The sequence below is a fragment of the Coffea eugenioides genome, chromosome 10 (genome assembly GCF_003713205.1).
Source record: "Coffea eugenioides isolate CCC68of chromosome 10, Ceug_1.0, whole genome shotgun sequence".
Lineage (NCBI taxonomy): Eukaryota > Viridiplantae > Streptophyta > Magnoliopsida > Gentianales > Rubiaceae > Coffea > Coffea eugenioides.
Window position 1 is genome coordinate 2,873,739 of NC_040044.1, and position 17,844 is coordinate 2,891,582.

The 17,844-nt window shown below is 36.7% G+C and overlaps 2 protein-coding genes across 2 annotated transcripts; both read right to left on the reverse strand.

Annotated features, from left to right (window-relative positions):
* Positions 1-1,544: 1,544 nt before the first annotated feature.
* On the reverse strand, positions 1,545-3,681 carry LOC113748667 (cytochrome P450 CYP82D47-like). Its single transcript, XM_027292181.1, has 2 exons — positions 2,589-3,681; positions 1,545-2,453 (listed from the first exon to the last, which is right to left on the reverse strand). Exons 1-2 carry the CDS (start codon positions 3,540-3,542, stop codon positions 1,827-1,829), a joined length of 1,581 nt encoding a protein of 526 aa, XP_027147982.1. The 5' UTR covers positions 3,543-3,681; the 3' UTR covers positions 1,545-1,826.
* Positions 3,682-5,918: 2,237 nt separating this feature from the next.
* On the reverse strand, positions 5,919-9,940 carry LOC113749221 (probable transcription factor KAN4). The gene is made up of 7 exons (XM_027292899.1): positions 9,867-9,940; positions 8,640-9,172; positions 8,314-8,390; positions 8,011-8,059; positions 7,613-7,787; positions 6,256-6,352; positions 5,919-6,113 (listed from the first exon to the last, which is right to left on the reverse strand). Exons 1-7 carry the CDS (start codon positions 9,938-9,940, stop codon positions 5,919-5,921), a joined length of 1,200 nt encoding a protein of 399 aa, XP_027148700.1.
* Positions 9,941-17,844: the final 7,904 nt, after the last annotated feature.

Here is a 17,844-nt window from a genome sequence, read left to right on the forward strand (position 1 = left end):
TTTAATTAATACGAATATTTGATTTCAAGCATGTATACATTAGTACAAATAGCATTAGTATTACTAGTGATAAAGGGCGCACTCAATCTATGTACAATTTAAACAATCACTTTTTATATGGAAGAAATTAGTATAAAATTTTAATAAACAAAAAACTTTGATCTTTTAAAAGTTTTTTTAACATTATTTTAATGAACTTGGTAATTATAATGTTTGTGGTTGGTTATTGGTGAAAGTTAGTTGTGGTATTGGTTGACAATACATAAGCAACATCTTAATCAGATGATAAAAGTATAATTAAGTGATGGATTAATCTTTCCTACACTGACAGTGTATACACTATCAACGTTTGGATGAATTACAAATATGCAAAATTTGAATTTAAAATTCAACTTTTACATATATGTCATAGATTCAACGGTGATAGTGTATACACTGTCACTGTATATAAGATTTGTTCGTAAGTGATTGCGATGATAATGCTGAAAATTTAAAAGTGACAAATATGGTCTAATTAAATTTCACCTATATGCACTGCAGTTATTATGTCATCAATTCATTCTCATTAATTTGGTCTAATACCATTACAAATGCATTTTTAAAACATTTCTTTATGTTCCACCGGCAAATATAATAAAAGAATCATATTAATTACTTCTCATATAATAAAACAACATATTACTTCTCCTACAAATATTCCATCTCAACTAATTAATTAACCATTCATTTACTCCTTTACAATTATTAATTCCTATGATCGGTTTAATTAATTGTATATATTATTCCAAATTTCTTCCAAAATATTTAAATTATCTACTCTTTTGTCAATTTATGTAAGTAAATGAATCAAAATTTATCTAATTCTGTACATACATATATTATTTATTTTTTCTAATTTCTTTCAGTTATATATCCAACTTTGCATTTTCTTCATTATGTCTATTGTATATAAATTAGAAAACAATAATAATGTCTTGGGTCTTTTCACATGGGTTAACGTGGGTGAACCAATGTGACTGACAAATTGTCTTGGGCCATTTCAATGTGAAACCCACCATCACAACACTCATTAAGTTCCGGTAGCCTTAACCCACACCAAAAACAACCTTGAATTTTGCTTTTCCTAACGTGTCTGGCTCCTACCACATCCGTACCACATCAAACCACTTTACCAATGCATTGGTATAAACCACTGTACCAATCCTTAGAATTTTCGCTAGAAGAGGTTTGTTTGGATTGGCCTTTATTTCCCCAAATATATTTGCTTACATCATCTTTACAATTTTCAATACGCTTTTTTACCTTTCCAATTACCTTTTCATCACACATACATCACATCACAAAAAGTGCTAAAGTAAAAATATCTCAACTAACTTACAATCCAAACAAACTAAACTACCAGGACTTTGATGGATCAAGGCTGTGTCAGGAAATGCATGGGAATTGAGGCGAGTGGTGGGCAGCTGTGGCCTGTGAGAGGACCCCTTTCTTCTGCCATAGTTTTGGTACTAATACTAGAGGACTAACCTTCACAAAAAGAACCGTTTAAAAATACTGGCGCTACTGTTTACTTTGACTGTCATCTTTTATCACTAATCTAAAACAACTCAAGATATGGATCAAAATGATGTAGTTTTGATTCATACTATATCACTGTTAAGCATGTATATTCTGTTTTAAGTACTCTTTCCTGCCATTTAGGACAAGTAAGAAACATCTCATAGACAGAATATATGTAGTTGCAATTCATTTGTATTATTCAGGTCCTAAATAAACATTTCTACGATTGCTTTTACTATGAAATACTAGATCCCTTCCAAACTGAGTTACGAGTAAAGGTGAGGAGGCAGGCGTGGAGCAACAAGGAGTTGGAGCGGAGTGGCTTTGATGTTTGTCAATCCGGCGCTCTCAGTCATATCAACCGGTTCATTAGAAGGAGTTGAGAGGTCAAAAGCATGGAGCAAATTGGCCAAGACTAGGCGTAACATCTGAAGCCCCAAATTAATACCAGGGCAAATTCTTCTACCAGCCCCAAATGGGATTAATTCGAAATGATAACCTTTCACATCAATATGCTTATGTGTGGTGAGGAACCTCTCCGGCCTGAACTCCAACGGACCATCATGCCATACGTTAGGATCCCTCTGGATTTTCCACATGTTCAGGATTACTCTTGTGCCTTTTGGAATATGATAGCCACCTATAATACAGTCTTCACTCAATTCTCTGGTGCCCCCCAGTGGCCCGGGTGGATATAGTCGTAGCGTTTCTTTGATGATGGCTTGGAGGTAGACCAAATTACTAATATCTGATTCTGTAACCCGCCTCTCCTTGCCGACGTGCAGGTCTAGTTCTTCTTGAGCCGTCTTCAAGACTCGAGGGTTGTTCATTATCAAAGACAGCGTCCATGTTAGCATCACTACAGTGGTATCACTCCCACCAGAAATCAAACCCTGTCAAGTCCAAAAGACAGCAAAATTTTGAACTCACTTGCAGTTTTCTTTAAACTAAACATATTCTAGATATTGATCAGCTGTAAAGAAACAAATTGAGAATAAGCAAAATTAAAGTATATATACTGGACTTACTAAGCAAGTAGCTTTGGTGATAGTATCAGCATCGTAACTAGCAGAAAAATCTGCACCTTCTGTGAGTGAGAGCATGACGTCCATGAAGTCCTGATGATCATTAGTGGCCTCGCCCGACTGTTTCTTTCGACGATGTTCTTTCAACCATCCGTCGGCTAGCCGGTCCATCTCTTGAGCATTTACTTTCATTTTCCTTTCGTACCCTCCCCAGTCCAACCATCTCAGATAAGGAACAGAGTCCGCCAGTACAAACAGCCCAGTTAAATAAAAGAACTCCCTCATCACCTTTTGGCACAGCTTTGCTTCTTTCTCCTCGCTAACATCTGTTGCCCCAAAGAACCTTTTCCCCACAACCATCCTAAGGATCACGTTTAGATTCAAGTCTGCAAACCACTGCTTCATTTCCACCAGGACAGGGCCTGATGAAGAATTCCAGAGATTGTAAAGATCTTTGGTGGAAAGGTCAGTCTCAGAAATCCTGACGTGCTTGAGGAGCTCAAGGCGTTTAGTGGAGAGTAGTTCGATGGAGATTACCTTACGCATCTCACGCCAATAATCACCGTAAGGAGCGAATCCAAAACTGGCATAGTCATAACTTAGGAGTTCGCTTGCCAAAGAATTCGGACGTGATGCTGCAGCCAAGTCATGGGTGGTGAATATCTCCTTTGCTAGTTCCCAGCTGCTTACAACCAGGTTTTTATGCACTCCTAGCCTGATAGTGAAGGCTGGTCCATATTTCTCGGCCAGGGCTGCCAAGGTAATGTGGGGAAGCTTTTCTGGACCTCTTCCTAAGAGGTGAAGGTGGCCAATAATAGGCCATGCACCGCCTGCTTCTGGTGGCACTGAACCATGTTTTTTGGCATCTTTGTTGAAGAAAAAGTAGACAAGGAAGAAGGAGAAAGCAAGCAGTCCAACTGCAGCAGCATTGAGGTGCTGGAAAGACCATTCCATCATGGCTCCTAGCACAAGATTCAGAAACAGCTTTCTGGGAACGTAGGATTAATTTGTTGGGCCGATTCGGCGCTTAATTCATTTATAGTAGTACTAAATAAATGTTGAATTAGCAGAGTGTATGGAAAGATTTCTTTTATCAAGATAATTCCCACGTTGTCCCTTTACTGTGATGTATTTTATAGTGGAGTCATTTCGTCAAAAGTTTAAAGAATTTAGTCTGTGCAGAATTAGTCTGGGAGAGTGATGGGATGTCACGAGGCACTTATTTATTTATTCATTTATCTTGGGCAACAATTATCTGTTGGAAACAAAAGGCTGTGGAAAATAGTATTGAAAACCAAGTGTAAGATTGCATGTTGCTAGCTAGTAGTCAAGGTTGGAATTCGGATGCATCTGTATTTGGTCTAATCTTGACTTGCGGCTTTAACTATGCCTCAATTTTTACAACCTTGACAGGAAGCAAATTACTACTACCTCTGTCCCAACACTGACAGTTTTGACTTTTTGTTTCAAATAATTTAAAAAAGATTAGCTAGCTTTATTGAAAACATAAATCTAGATTACTGGAGTGGAGCATGACTAATTAATTTTACATTAAATAAATTAAATTATACTCAATAATAACCTATATGAAATATGAAATTTTTGAAAAATTACAAGTTAATTATAAATTTTTAATTAAAAAATAGACTATAATTTGAGACGAATAAAAAATAAAAACAACTCTATTAAAGCGGGACAAAGGGAATAGTTTAGAGCTAAGAGGCCATAATTACTCATCATCATAAAAATCGCGCGTAGAGTCCTGAAACCTTCCCGTATTTTCTTTTCTTGATTAATCAATTACAAGGCAGGCCCATCGCCATACTTGATGACAGCTAAAAATCGCTGGTGTCGTGATACCTCGTATTTTCTTTGGATTAATTTTTCTTACACTGACAATATATACACTATCAATATTGGATGACAGGTAACCATGCAAAATTTAAATTTAAAATTCAACTTCTGCATATATGTTATGAATCCAACGATGATAGTATATATGACGTCAGTGTAGGAAAGATTTACTCATTTTCTTTTCTTGATTACATTCTTTAACAGGTAAAGAAGGGTTTAACAAATCAAGATGCTCTCAGTAAGTAGAATTTTTTTTAATGCAAAACAAGACAGAACTTGCAGAGTCATCATCATTGACTCGCTGTCACTCTTGATTTTGGTCTACAATTTACAAACGAAACGAAACCAGACCATAATGCCTGATTAATTAATTGTAACTTTTACATGGGTTATCTATCTAGTAGGTGGAATTCGGAGTAACCCCAAATCGGTGCTAATGGTGGTGTTTAACTTCCCCTCATTTTCAGCTGGCCATGGAATTGATATTCAAAACTGATGGCTTGACTTCTGAGTTCGGACTTGCAATCAGCAACAAAGTATGTGTGGACTGCTAAGTTATCTTGTGTCGTGTAGTAGCAGCAGCATCGTGTCAAGAGGATACCCTCACAATCTTAGACTAGGACTACTTGATGCTATTGTCGTATTACGGTCATAGGATAGCCCCATGGCGAAGTCCAGAAGTACGTGGGAGCTTGTGTCATTGTGTGTGGGATTTTGCCACGGAATGGGCCAAACTACGCTTTAAGGAACCTTGAGACCGGAAAAACTGGGCTTTCTTCTGTCAACTTAACAAGTTTGAAGGGATGACAAAGTCAAGAGCCTAGCATGGGAATATGAACTGCTACAGAGAGATTATAGTGAAAATTGTCTCAAAAACAAGCCTGGAGCTTATCCAGAAGAACCCAGCAGAGAGCCCTCATCGTCACCTCATTTGGGCAAATTAGAAAGAAGCGTGGGATTCCAAGCTGCAACGCAAGTGCAGCGAAGGAAGTCCGTGCGCCGACCACCACCTAGCGAAGGAACTAAAGTTCAGAGCCCAAAATTATGCAAATAATGTACCAAATCTGCAGCACCATGGACTTACAAAAACTCTATCTAAAACTATACTATCCCTTCCAAACAATGTCATTCATTTTTTCTTTTTTAAGCGCTATGCATCTTTATTGTTATTCAAGGGCATGGCATAAATCTTCTGGAATTTATTTTGTGGTGGTGGGAGATCATACTGAGATTTAGCAAACCAATTTTTCCAACATAAGAGATAAACTAGAGATGCCAACCTATATTTGTCTATCTGATCAATACTGCAAAAAACGTTCATCTACTAGTTTTCTCATTGCTTTTTTTTTTCCCCTAGGAATTACTTGTTGCTTCCAGACAAAATCGAAAGATCGGCACATAAAAATGCCTTTCGTCCTAGAAGATATTAATGATGATACTTCCAGATTAATAAATGTTTCCAGTTGTAGCTTTCAGGTTTCAACATTTGAGATTAATGGTCAAGTCAGTAGTATTATTTGCGTCGTGGTCCAGTTGCCAGCTTGACCTCCCGAGGGTGAACTCAAGATTGAGCAGCATGCCGGAAGATGCCAACATTGACCTATTTGTACTATTACTATCTAGCTTCTTCTCCATTTTCCCGGACATATGGTGGAGTGAATCAATTCCGGCACCCTAAGACAAGTCCAATCAAAGAGGAGGAACAATGTGTTAAAATTAATGCTACTACTTATATAACTCTTAAAGAATTAGAAAAAAAAAAAAAATGTGAGCCTAAACTTTTTGCCTCGAGAGACGGTAATACATGTGTAGTTACCTTTGTATCCTTGTCTCCATGTTGATAACATCTCAATGAATTTTCTTGACTTGGGTGGCACCATATATTTGTCCTTGGTGGCAACTCACATGAAGGTCTGTTCAGCCATATGTCAAGAATCAGATGTGAAGATCTTGAAGAAAACTTAAAATAGCAGGAATTTGATGGATGGTTGAACACAACTCATGATCTTTTACCACTAGGCATGTCCATTTTCCAATATCGGACAAAAGTAGAAATAAAACTTTTAGGATAACTTTTTTATATTCTATGCTGTCATACTATCAGTGTAATTTTTTTTTTTTTATATATAGAAGTAGATTTAGATCATGTCACATGATATGAATTTAAATTTGAAATTCAAATCTTGCACATATGCCATATATCCAAAACTGTTTAGTGTAAAAAAAAAAATTCACTACACTGTCATTACATAAAAAGTTAATCGAAACTTTTAATCCATGTAAAATGCTATTTTCTTCATTTCTGCAGTACAATTCTTTGCTGGCAAATTTCCTGATAGTAAATAATTACTTTGAATGATCATATCTGCGATTCTTTCATAATTAGTCTATATGAAAGAGTCCAACTAATTAAGTCGAGCCAATAGCGAAAGACTCCAACACTAGAAGCTAATAAGTAAACTAGTTTGCTAATGACTCGATTTCAAACTTCCTGCCGCATGCACGGTACGCTAATTGGCACTGGAGTCTTGAACTGAAATGTTGTATTTTGGAATCCTTTTCCTACACAAATAGCATCGAGGTTTGAACCGACTACCTGACCTTTTAGAGTGCCTTGAAATCCGTACGTGGACCATCTAAATCCTTAAAGTCTAAAGGTACGGTACAATACAATTGTAGTAGCATCAGATAATAATGCAACGGAGGATTCCAATATCCTGTAGGATATGGCTAGCATAATAACTCAGAACCCTGCTCCATTTGTTTGTTTATTGAATTTTCTCTTTTGGAAAGGACCGATGAATTGCTACCTTACTCATTTGAAACTATTATTCCTACCAAAAAGAGAAGAAAAAAAAAGTTGATTCCTTGCATTGCTAAATACAGCATCAGAAGAAACAAACACAGGAGTATGTTGGACCCGAAAAAGCCCCAAAGGCAAGGCATCTGTTTTAGTGTGTGACTCTGTGTAAAAGAGTGCCTGCATTCTAGCCCTGATGATTAGATTCCTTTCATGTGTGACCAAAAATCTTTCAAATGTTAATCATTTGTTTGAGGAATATGCTTTATGTAGCTTGTCAATTGAAAAAGTTGGAGGAGTACTATAAAAAACAAAAATGGAAAGACAGAATTGCTGCAGATTCTTCAGATGCACTAACTCACTACTCACTCACCTCTGAGCATTGTGTAGTGTTATTGGTAGTGATGGTGATGATGATGGTAGTGAAATATTGATTGAATTTGCAGAAGGGTTGGAACCGGCCTTCTCACAAGACAGTTCCACGCCTGCTTCAAGGCTCTCAACTTCAGCCATCCCTGTCCCTTGGCTCAAAACCACGTCTGTCTGCCCTGCAAAACACACAATCATAGAGCCATTGCGTTAGCTTTATCAGACAAATAGCAAATAATTCACATGTACTCCAACTCTATTAATTGGTCCATACCAAACTAGACTCATATTGTATTCTAAATTAAAAAAAATAAAAAGAAAAATCCTCAAGTTCGATCAAAAACAAAAATCAAGATGGAAGTGAAGAAAAACTGGGGTCCTTGAGGCAAAAAATCCAATTACCTATTGGTCCTGCTGCTCCTTTGTCAGTGCTCTTTACTGTTCTATACATCTGCATGAACATCCACAGAAAAAAAGATAAAAAAAAAATAGAAAAAGAAAATCACATTGGTAAGATTACTCTCGATTCTCAAGATGCTTTTTTGTCCTAACCGTGTGTACTAGTACACCACAACCCACTCACACACATTCATATCGCTAATACTAAGACATCAGAAGAGTACAGAAGCAAACAATAAAATCAAAAGGAAGAATAAATGTTCCTCTTGTTTTCAAACAATACAAGATTGAGCACAGTAATCCCACCTGCAAATGACTCTTGACATGAGCTAGGGTTAGATCCTTGACGTTCATCAACTCCAGCACTGATTTTGGTGTAGCTCCTGGCGAAAAAATTATTGTCAGTACATCTAATTAGTACAAAAAAAAGAAAAAAAACTTCTCTTGAACACAGAGGTTATTGCAAATCAACGGCCTTTAATTCTCGTATTAGCATGAGAGGTCGATCAGTACTGTTACTATTTGTCTCGCGACTTCTTCCTTCCTAGCCTTCCTCTTTAAGAAAATTTAAACTAAAGCAAAAGGGCAGTAGCAAGAAATCTGTCAGTATAGTATTTTGTTGTAAAACGTACTTTCATGGCCACCGAGGAGCTGAACTGCGTGAACAAAATGAGCATGAAGAGTTGAAGTCCATCGCATTCGAGGAGCTCTAACGCTTCTTTTAAGCCCATTTATCATTCTTGAATTTCTCTTGAAGTCACGTCCGTATATTTGAGGTTGATAATGGTGGCACGCTTGGAAATTTCTCGGAGGTTGGAGGGGAAGAGGATTGGAAACAGCCATGTCGAACCCTAGACTCAAAGTTGGATCGACAGAAGGATAACTTAAACTCCTTTCTGGATCAAACCCACCATTTTCATGGCTTAAATCGCTTCCGCAGCTTCCGGAATCAGTGGTCGAGCTACGGTCACTAGGATAAGAACTTTTCACCATCAATCCAATATCGTATCCTACTTCTTTGATATCATAATTCCTCAAGGATGGTGGACTGATTTGTAAAGAAAGATCAGGGAAACTAGAGCCTGTATTCCTCATGGAGTCCGTGCTAGTAAGCAGATTTGAAGTGTAAAAATTAAGAAGACGATGGGGTAGGACAAGCTTGGAACTTGGAGAAAGATCAAAAAGCAGGCGAATGAGAGTTGTGATTATATCATGATGAGTGGCTCATGATTATCTTGACTGTCTAGGGAGTCGAAGGAAAGGAGAAAGGAGAAACTACTCAAACTAGCTAGGCTTTTTTAGGAAGTGACTTAGAGTGTTCGATACTTATGAATAATAAAAGAAAATGCGTAGAGAATTGAAGGGATTGCTGGGACTACTGTCTATCTACTACCTCTAGACTCTAGTCAGAAAATTGGGATCTTTTTATGTATTTCGGGAGCGTGTGTGGATGAAAGGAAGGTACCAAGGAAAAGTTGTTGAAAAGGGTAAGAATGTGCATTTAAGGATCCAGTGGCACCGGATAAACCTCAAGGACGGGTAGCTTTTACCTTATCACTTTCTAATGAGGATGGGAAAAGGGGTTACCGAGAAATGTAATTATAACGGTGGGTTCAGGGTTCTGAACAGGGAGTGCTTGGAAGTCGAGAAAACAAAAGGGCTGGTCAGTTGGGAGAAGGAAATGGAGGGCTTAAGGAGAATGGGGTGGAGGATTGAACTGTCCAATGGAATATTAGAACGGGATTGAATACCCGCCTGTCTCACTGATGATGGATTGTGACTCATTTAATTCCAATCTCTTTTTGTTTTTTTATGGGACTATGCTGTTTTGTTTTAGGGTTCTTACGTTTTCCCCTGACCTTAGAATATTCCTAATCCTAAATGTTTTTTCACGAAAGAGGCTTCCGGGGGAGCAGCAGGCCGAAATATCCATATTTAAAGCTTCTTTTTACTTTCCACTCCTACACTTATTAATTAGTCCCCGGTCCTGACGCCCCTCCATAATGCATATATATCTTGCACTCCTGTCGGCTAGCTTCACTTGTGTAGCCTCAAACATGGTGTTTTACATGTTCATCTAACCTTTATTTTTTGCCTAGCCATAGTCCAAAAAATTGTTGCCAGCCTAGCTATTTGTTGACCATATTGGTAATTGTGGAAACCCTTTAGTCATTTCATTGAAATCCTATAGATCAAGTTAACACTATTCTGGTTTTGTCTCTCTATTTCTTTGGATAAGAAAAAAGTTTTGATGGATTTGTTCTCAATCAATGCATGCTTTCGGGGTCATAGGTTACTTAAAGGAGTTTTTTTTCGATCCTACATCGATACAGTTCTCACATCAACAATGAAATTCGAACAAACGAACATTTTTATTCTTTGGAGACATTTTACTTTTCTTTTAATCAGAAAGATACATAATTAGCTAGTTATGAGGGTTGGAGTACTATTTTAATCTTGGAGCTGGAGATTTTGGATCCGTTCACTTAGACATACGTTGCAAAAACTCCAAAGACCAATTATTTCCATGGCAATATTATGGACGTGGAAATCTAGAATCACCAAAAGTGTATCACCTTTTTGGCTTTCTCTCGCGCATATTATCTCCTTTTTTAAGGTCAAAAGGCTTAACATATATGCTATTTCAATCTCAGAGACAATATCAGCTCCAAAATTCAACCTTTTGGCCTTTGGGATTTTGCTCTCTTTCCAAAAGAAAACTGTTGAAAATGTACAAGTACAGATTAAAGAGTCTAGACAATAGATGAGATGAGAATGGATGTCAGAGAGCATGGCTTGAACCTTCGGCGACACGAGGCCACAGACTCACATGTTGCTGAATCTGGCCCAGCTCCTTCCAAGTTCCAGACCACCATGCAACGCGCTAGCTGGCTTCTTAATTTCCTTTTCTATTCCTAATGCAATTTATGACACTTTTTTTATTTACATGTATTTGATCCATCAGTTTGTTATACGGATAATGGATTAATCTAATGCAGCAAACTAGCAACAAGCATATTTGTTATTATGAGAGTTATGGCCATCTCAAGCAGATCATTTCGAACCCTAGATACAGTGATATGGTGACGGAGCCACATGCAATTGCATGCCTCTCAACCTTTGACGAGAAAAAAAAAATTAGTCCCTAAGCTCAGAAAGTTTAGCAATTTCTAACCTCAACAACTAAAAAATTGATAATCATTGCCAGAATTTTAGGTTGACTTAAATTTAATTCTGGAAGACATTTCAAAAATAAATTCTTTAGATGTTTCTATACTCAAATGTAAAGAATGATTCCCATTTCTAACTTCACGCACAATATCAACTTGAAAGCACATTAGACTTAGAAAAGAGGCATGATTAACATATATAGACATTCTTTGGTTAATTTTAACTATACCATCACTACATTTTGTATGTTGTCGGATGATTGATCCCTTTAACTCTCGAGTTTTGGCTCCGCTGCTAAATATACTCCCACCAATAGATACACAGCAATCTATATTTATGGTGTGTAAGCCAAATATTTTCATTGGTCAAATGCAATCATAAATCTAATGCCGTGGGGTGGATTAATTCTTCTCTCTGCCTACACCAGTGGCAAATATCAAGCTTATTAGTAATTCTTTAAGAGGGCTACAATTTAAGTTCTTCATTTTTTTTTTCTAATCCTACAATCTCAAATGAACTAAAAGAATGTGTTTATAACCACGATCACAAAAAATGAACAAATTATCTAATTTCCAAGCCAAAATTAGCTAGTTGGCATAAATATACAAGTCTGGTCAAATTTAGTGCATATATATAGTTCTTTTTGTCTGCGGAAAAGGGAAAAAATGGTGATATAAACAAGCTTTTATTCACTATTCATGTCTATCTACCATTAACTTGAAGTACATAAATTGATCACCTGTGCAATCCAGTAGTATAGTAGTATTAAATAACAGGCTCAAACAAAGAAAAAGAAAAGGTACTAGTAACTAGCAAGTAAGTGGGAGATTCTTGAAGATTGAAGAAGTGGAGTGGGAGTAGTTGTGATTTTTAGTCCACACTCAGAAAGAGAAAATACTCTAAAATCAACTGCTAGTATTTGTCTATTCCAGCAATTTGTCCCAACACCAATATTCCCGCTCCGTGTCCAAATATTCCCGGGTCAGGTCCACCTCCACCACCCTGTCGGGCCCGGGCCGGGCCGCGTGGATATCTGCAAAATTTACAATTAGAAAAATATATATATAATGTAAAAAAAAAAAAAAAAACCCCCCCACATTCCTCGGCGTCAACATGGTTCCTGTCACGTGAGTGACTTGTGGACGTGACCTTGTCTAGGCGATCGATATAGGTTCATTCTTTATTCTCTTCGCTTGTTATATTTTATTTTTACCATGTTCCTACGTACATTAATTAATTCACCACTAAATTAATACTAGTACTAATTCTTACATCTAATCTACTCTTAGCACCTCCCTATTTAATAATTTTTCATTCCCTAGATGGGTAGAAAAATGTTAATCATTTTGTTAATACTTTCCAAAGCCACGGTCAGCGCCAGATCCGCTCTAGATTCTCCGGGAAATGCAAAATATTCAGCCTCATTCTACTTCAAAATTTAATTCGTTTTATAGTAAATAAATATCCACTTTGCCCTTTTCCTCTTTTGCGATCGTGTGTGTGTTGGATTGTGGAATGTTAAGATCTCGATCGGCTGACGATGAGGATAATAATAATCACAGTATCTGGTCAACATGTCTGTCTCTCCATGGCTGGCTTTTCGTTGTTTTCAAATGTTTGTGATGTGCTTTTGCTTAATATTCCATCTATATTCCTTGTGTTTGTCTTTATCGTCCCATCTCAATTCTCATCTCCCCTGACCGTCCAACCATTTCCTTTATTTTATGGTAAATATGCCCGTCCACAACTTTTGTTTTATTCTTGGTTTTGCTCCTTTAGGACAACAAGTAGTGTTGTTGTTGTCAAAATTTTAACAAGGTCAATCGGTTAGTACGATTGAATTTGAAACATGGAACTTGAGCAAGCTCCGATCCAGTCAATGTAAAAATTGACAGTAAAAATTGGTCAAAACTGGGTCATGAAGAATCGACCGAATTCCAGAAGAACGAAATATGTTTTCCTTCTCTCCTTTTCTTTTGGAGAAAGTTCCAACCTTCATCATCTTTTGTTGCATTTCCTTTCCTTTTCTTAATTTTATGGGGTCCGAAGGAAATCAGTCGAATACATAGTTACATCAGTGCAGTCTCCATGTTGCTTAGTCGTCGGAATTTAACAGTATGCATGATTAATTGTATGCCTTTTCCATCAATGCATTAGCTTCTCCAATATAAGTTTTTGAGTTGGTATTGATATGAAAATGTTAATAACAAAGAAAAACCATTCGTACATTATAACTGGATGATTAGTTAATGTAGAGTAGAGGTGGCAATTTGGATTGAAATCCATTTATCCATCCATATAATCCATAATTAAATGGATTTGGATTATCCATTTATAGTGTTGGTTTTAAATGGTTGATCAAAGTAAAACCATTAAATTAAATGGATTTACATGGATTATCCACAAAAACCATATATATCCATTTATTTAAAAACCAAATAAAAGGAAAGGAAAGGAAATGACTAAAACACAAGAGTCCGCTAGTTTCAGAGTCCTGATGTTACGTCCCTTCTTGCAACTCTCCAAAAAACTGACGCAAAAGAAATTCCAAATATACTTCTGTTCTACGGCCATTAACCTCAGTTTTATCAAGAAAAACTTAGGTGAAAGCTCATTTGACAATTTAAGACTAGTAGAACTTCATTTGCCAGACGTTCAAGCTCAATCTCAATGGCATTCTTCACGCAACTTCTCACTGACGACGTCATACAAAAAAGTTGTACCTCAAATCAGCAGGTAAAAAAGCACAGGTCCAACATCATAAGAATAATTTACATGAATCAGTGATCATTAATCTATTTAAACAAGACTAATTTGTTTAGCTATTCACGAAGGCGTTGTTATTAGCACTATGCTTATTATGTTTATGAAGTGCTTGATGAAATTCCCCTGAGAACGTTGAATCCAATATTTGTCTTGCATAAAATCTAGTATTCCATGCTGGTCCATTCAAAATTTCAAATTTGGACTTGTCCACAGGAACCGAAAAGAATGCTATTTTTGAATTTAAAGAGGATACAACTGCTTTGCAATTCCTTAGAATTAGTCTGCATTGGGCAATGAAGCCCGCAGCCTTTAGCGAGTGTAAACGATTGGTTTGTGATGCCATCACTTACATTCCACACGACCATGCTCAACTTGCTGCCATGGCAGAATGTGTGTAATGCGTCAGCCATGGTAAACAGGAATGGACCTGATTCCAAATTCCATCTAAAGCAGTCTATTGCATGCCAAGTATAGGGAAGTGGATGTATAACCATATAACAATCAGAGTACCTAAAATTTGTCCTCTTTCTCATTCAAGTACACCTAAAATTTACAAGTACATAAAAAAGTATCTTCATATTACAAGAAATGGTAATGCAAAAAAAAAAAAGTAACAAAAATATTTAAATGGATTATAAATGGATAATTGGTTTGTATTTAATCCATTTAGATCCATCCATTTAGATCCATTTAATAAATGGATCTAAATGAATTGGATAAATTTCATCCACCATCCATTAAGTCAAAACCAATTATGAACCATTTATCCATATTGCCACCTCTAATGTAGAGTAATGATGGTTAATTTTTGTTGTCATAATGTCATGGTTGAAGAAGTAAAGTCTATATCTACGGACGTTCGATTTACTCTCCAGTTGACTGGATTTAGTGTTGGTTCGAAGCGTTGACATCATAGCTCAATGATGAAACAGCTAACTAATGACTACAAGATGAAGATGATTTCACACTGGAACTCTTTTTGAAGAACTGCTTCTTGTATTATTGCTTAACGTTTCTGGGTGAAACCTTTGTTAGACATGCCAAAAAGAAAGTTACCATCTATATAGACTAGTTTTTCAATGTAGTATTCACTTCCAAGATTACATTTGTTTATTTTAGCCTCATTGGCTACTCTCCATCTAGTGCTAAGACGGTTATGGGGTTCAAGTAGTACTCCAGGGACCGGATCCAGCCATGCATTAGTCTTCTTCGGCAGTGGCCAGAGCGGATAAGCATTGGCAAAAAAAAAACTGCCAAATTAAGGAAATTGAGAAGAAGTTAAACCGTGGAGTCGTTCAAATTTGTTCTTGTTTTCTATTTTTAAGTAACACTAATATATGGAACCCAATTTTTTATAGCTCATGAACGGAAGCATTTTTGTGTGCATACGGGAACTAACAGAAAATTTAAAAAAAAATTTACTCCTATACAAATTTTTTTTTGACAAAAATTGTGAAAGGGCAAAACTTTTTGTTTTTTTTTTTCCTTTTTGTGAGCTTTGTTTGAATTGCATTTTTTGGATTTTTTTGTAGAAAAAATTACTGTAGCAATTTGATATATATGAGATAAAAAGATTATTGAAAAATATGTTCACGAAAAACGTAGCAATTTTTCAAACGCGCAATTTTAAAAAAAATACCTCACAAGGAGTAAAAGCAATTCTTTCAATCTTGAAGGTGCTCTCCCATACCTGCTCCTAATCAGATATCATACATGATAGTACCTAATTTTCTTGGCCCTCATTTCCTAGTTTACAAGAATCAATCTACCACCTACCTCCTCCTAGGTGCTTTGTATATTTCTTTCTTTAAGCAAGACTTCAAAATAAAGAGATTTTTACAGCCTAACCATGATCAATCATTAATGAAAGTAGCAGTGAATTAATGAAGTGGACTGCACAACTAGCGGGACGGTCATAAGTCGATGCATTAACGGATTTAATACTCAAATCTTGCCTTAGACAAGTGTGCAATTACAGCTATAATGGTCAGAAGAATATTAGTTTGTTCTTAGGAATTCGCAATAGGAAGGATACAGACATATATGTTGCTGTGAAGTTTGAATTAATGTAAGCTTCTTCTTTCTTCTCCTTGAGTACGGTACACAAGAGAATTGAAGACAAAAAAGAAAGAAAGGAATCACCGGAATCAACGCCGTTTCGACTGACGAGAGCCATGAGCCGCGACATTACATCACACATTTACATAGACTAAACAAATTACTATTAGGGTTGGGCGCGGGCGCGGGAGCGACGTAGTTCTTCCCATGCAATATTCTGGGTACTAATCTTTCAGTCTTATCTTCTTAATTAGCCCCAACATTGCCGTTTGTCTTTACATGTTTCCAAGTGCAACTAGACCCTCGGCTGAAAATAATATATGATTCTTGGGTGCAAAAACATGGTGGTCAAAAACACATTGTAAGTAACATGGTAAAATGCTTTCAATAATTGAGAACCTAAAATTGGGGGGACTTCATTGATATCGATGGGAGACATCGTGATAGCTACATCTTCCCGCTAAAGCCAGCCAGGGCTAGCTAACTTCTTCATCTTAAAAACTTGGAAGAGTCTCAATACTATTGACTATTCAAAAGTTAATTAATGTTACCATTTTTCTCCACCCTCATGAATCAATAAATTTAGATCCATGTAGCTTAATGATCATCTCAATATTTTGTTCCATTATCTAACACCAAGTTTTTCTTTTTGGGTTATTATTCGGACAAATGCCATTTAATTTGGCCGATTTGCTGAACAAAGCGCTCGACTTAATCTTTACCTTACCCTTTTGTCGTGTTTTTGTATAAGAAAATGTCTAAAGTTCTTTGAAATAAAGCGAAAATCAAAATCCCACTCCTCTCCTGTTAGAAATTTTTTTTAAAAAAAGGAGAGAGGAAAAGAGAGAAGGTGTTATTCAAAGAAAAGAAGAAAAGAGCAAGGAGTTTGACCATTAGACTACTTCCAATTTCTGAGAAAAATAATTTTAACCCTTTAACTAATCTTCTTGTCGGTCGGGGAAAGAGTACAATATGATATTTTCTCTCTGATTCTGATTGGACTAACCAGAACTGTAAAACATGAATATTTCATCGCTCGGCTGTGAGTGCTGCTAAACAACACCGGCTCAATGGCCAAATTGTTAGACTAGTATAGAATTGAGATGCTGGGGAACAGATCTAGAACATTGTCATTTTCAGCGACTAGAGCTGTGGTTTTCCAATTAGAAGCATCGTACGTGTTAAAAATCTCATCCAAACAACCGAAATGCGAAAAGTGGTGTCTAAGTTATCCTGGTTTTGGTGCAAAGAAATTATATATATCACCCATCATTCCAGATAAACCCGGCATCCTGTGGCCTGCGCTAATGACAAGAGAAGCAGAAGAAACCATATATAGGGATTCCTGGCAGGTTTGGTTGTCACTTATCTCATTTTCTAGAAGTCGAAGAAACAATAGTAATCCTCGTGTGCTACGCAAGATTTGAAGCCATATTTGTCCATAAACCCCACCAACCAGCCCATCAAATCAAGAGGAAAACATAAAGGAATGTCGAGTTAGCACTCGAAGTCCAAATCACAGAAATAATGATGCACTCGTTGAAAGTGGAGATTTGTGGCTAAGGAATAATATTTGATGGTTGGTGTAGGATTTGCCTGTCTTCCACCTGTGCCATATTGTCCTGACATCTAAGTAACTCGAACTGAAGGTGGACTATATGGTTGAGCTTGATCTCGATCGAGAAGGAAAAAGAAAAAAGAGAGAATAAACTAGGGGACCTCCATATCTCCAACATATGGTTTCCCTGTGTGTAAATCTATCTACAAATATAAACGATTCTCATAATGATAAGAGATGGTATTATTTTTTAATTTTAATAAGAACTCTTATTTTCTCAATCG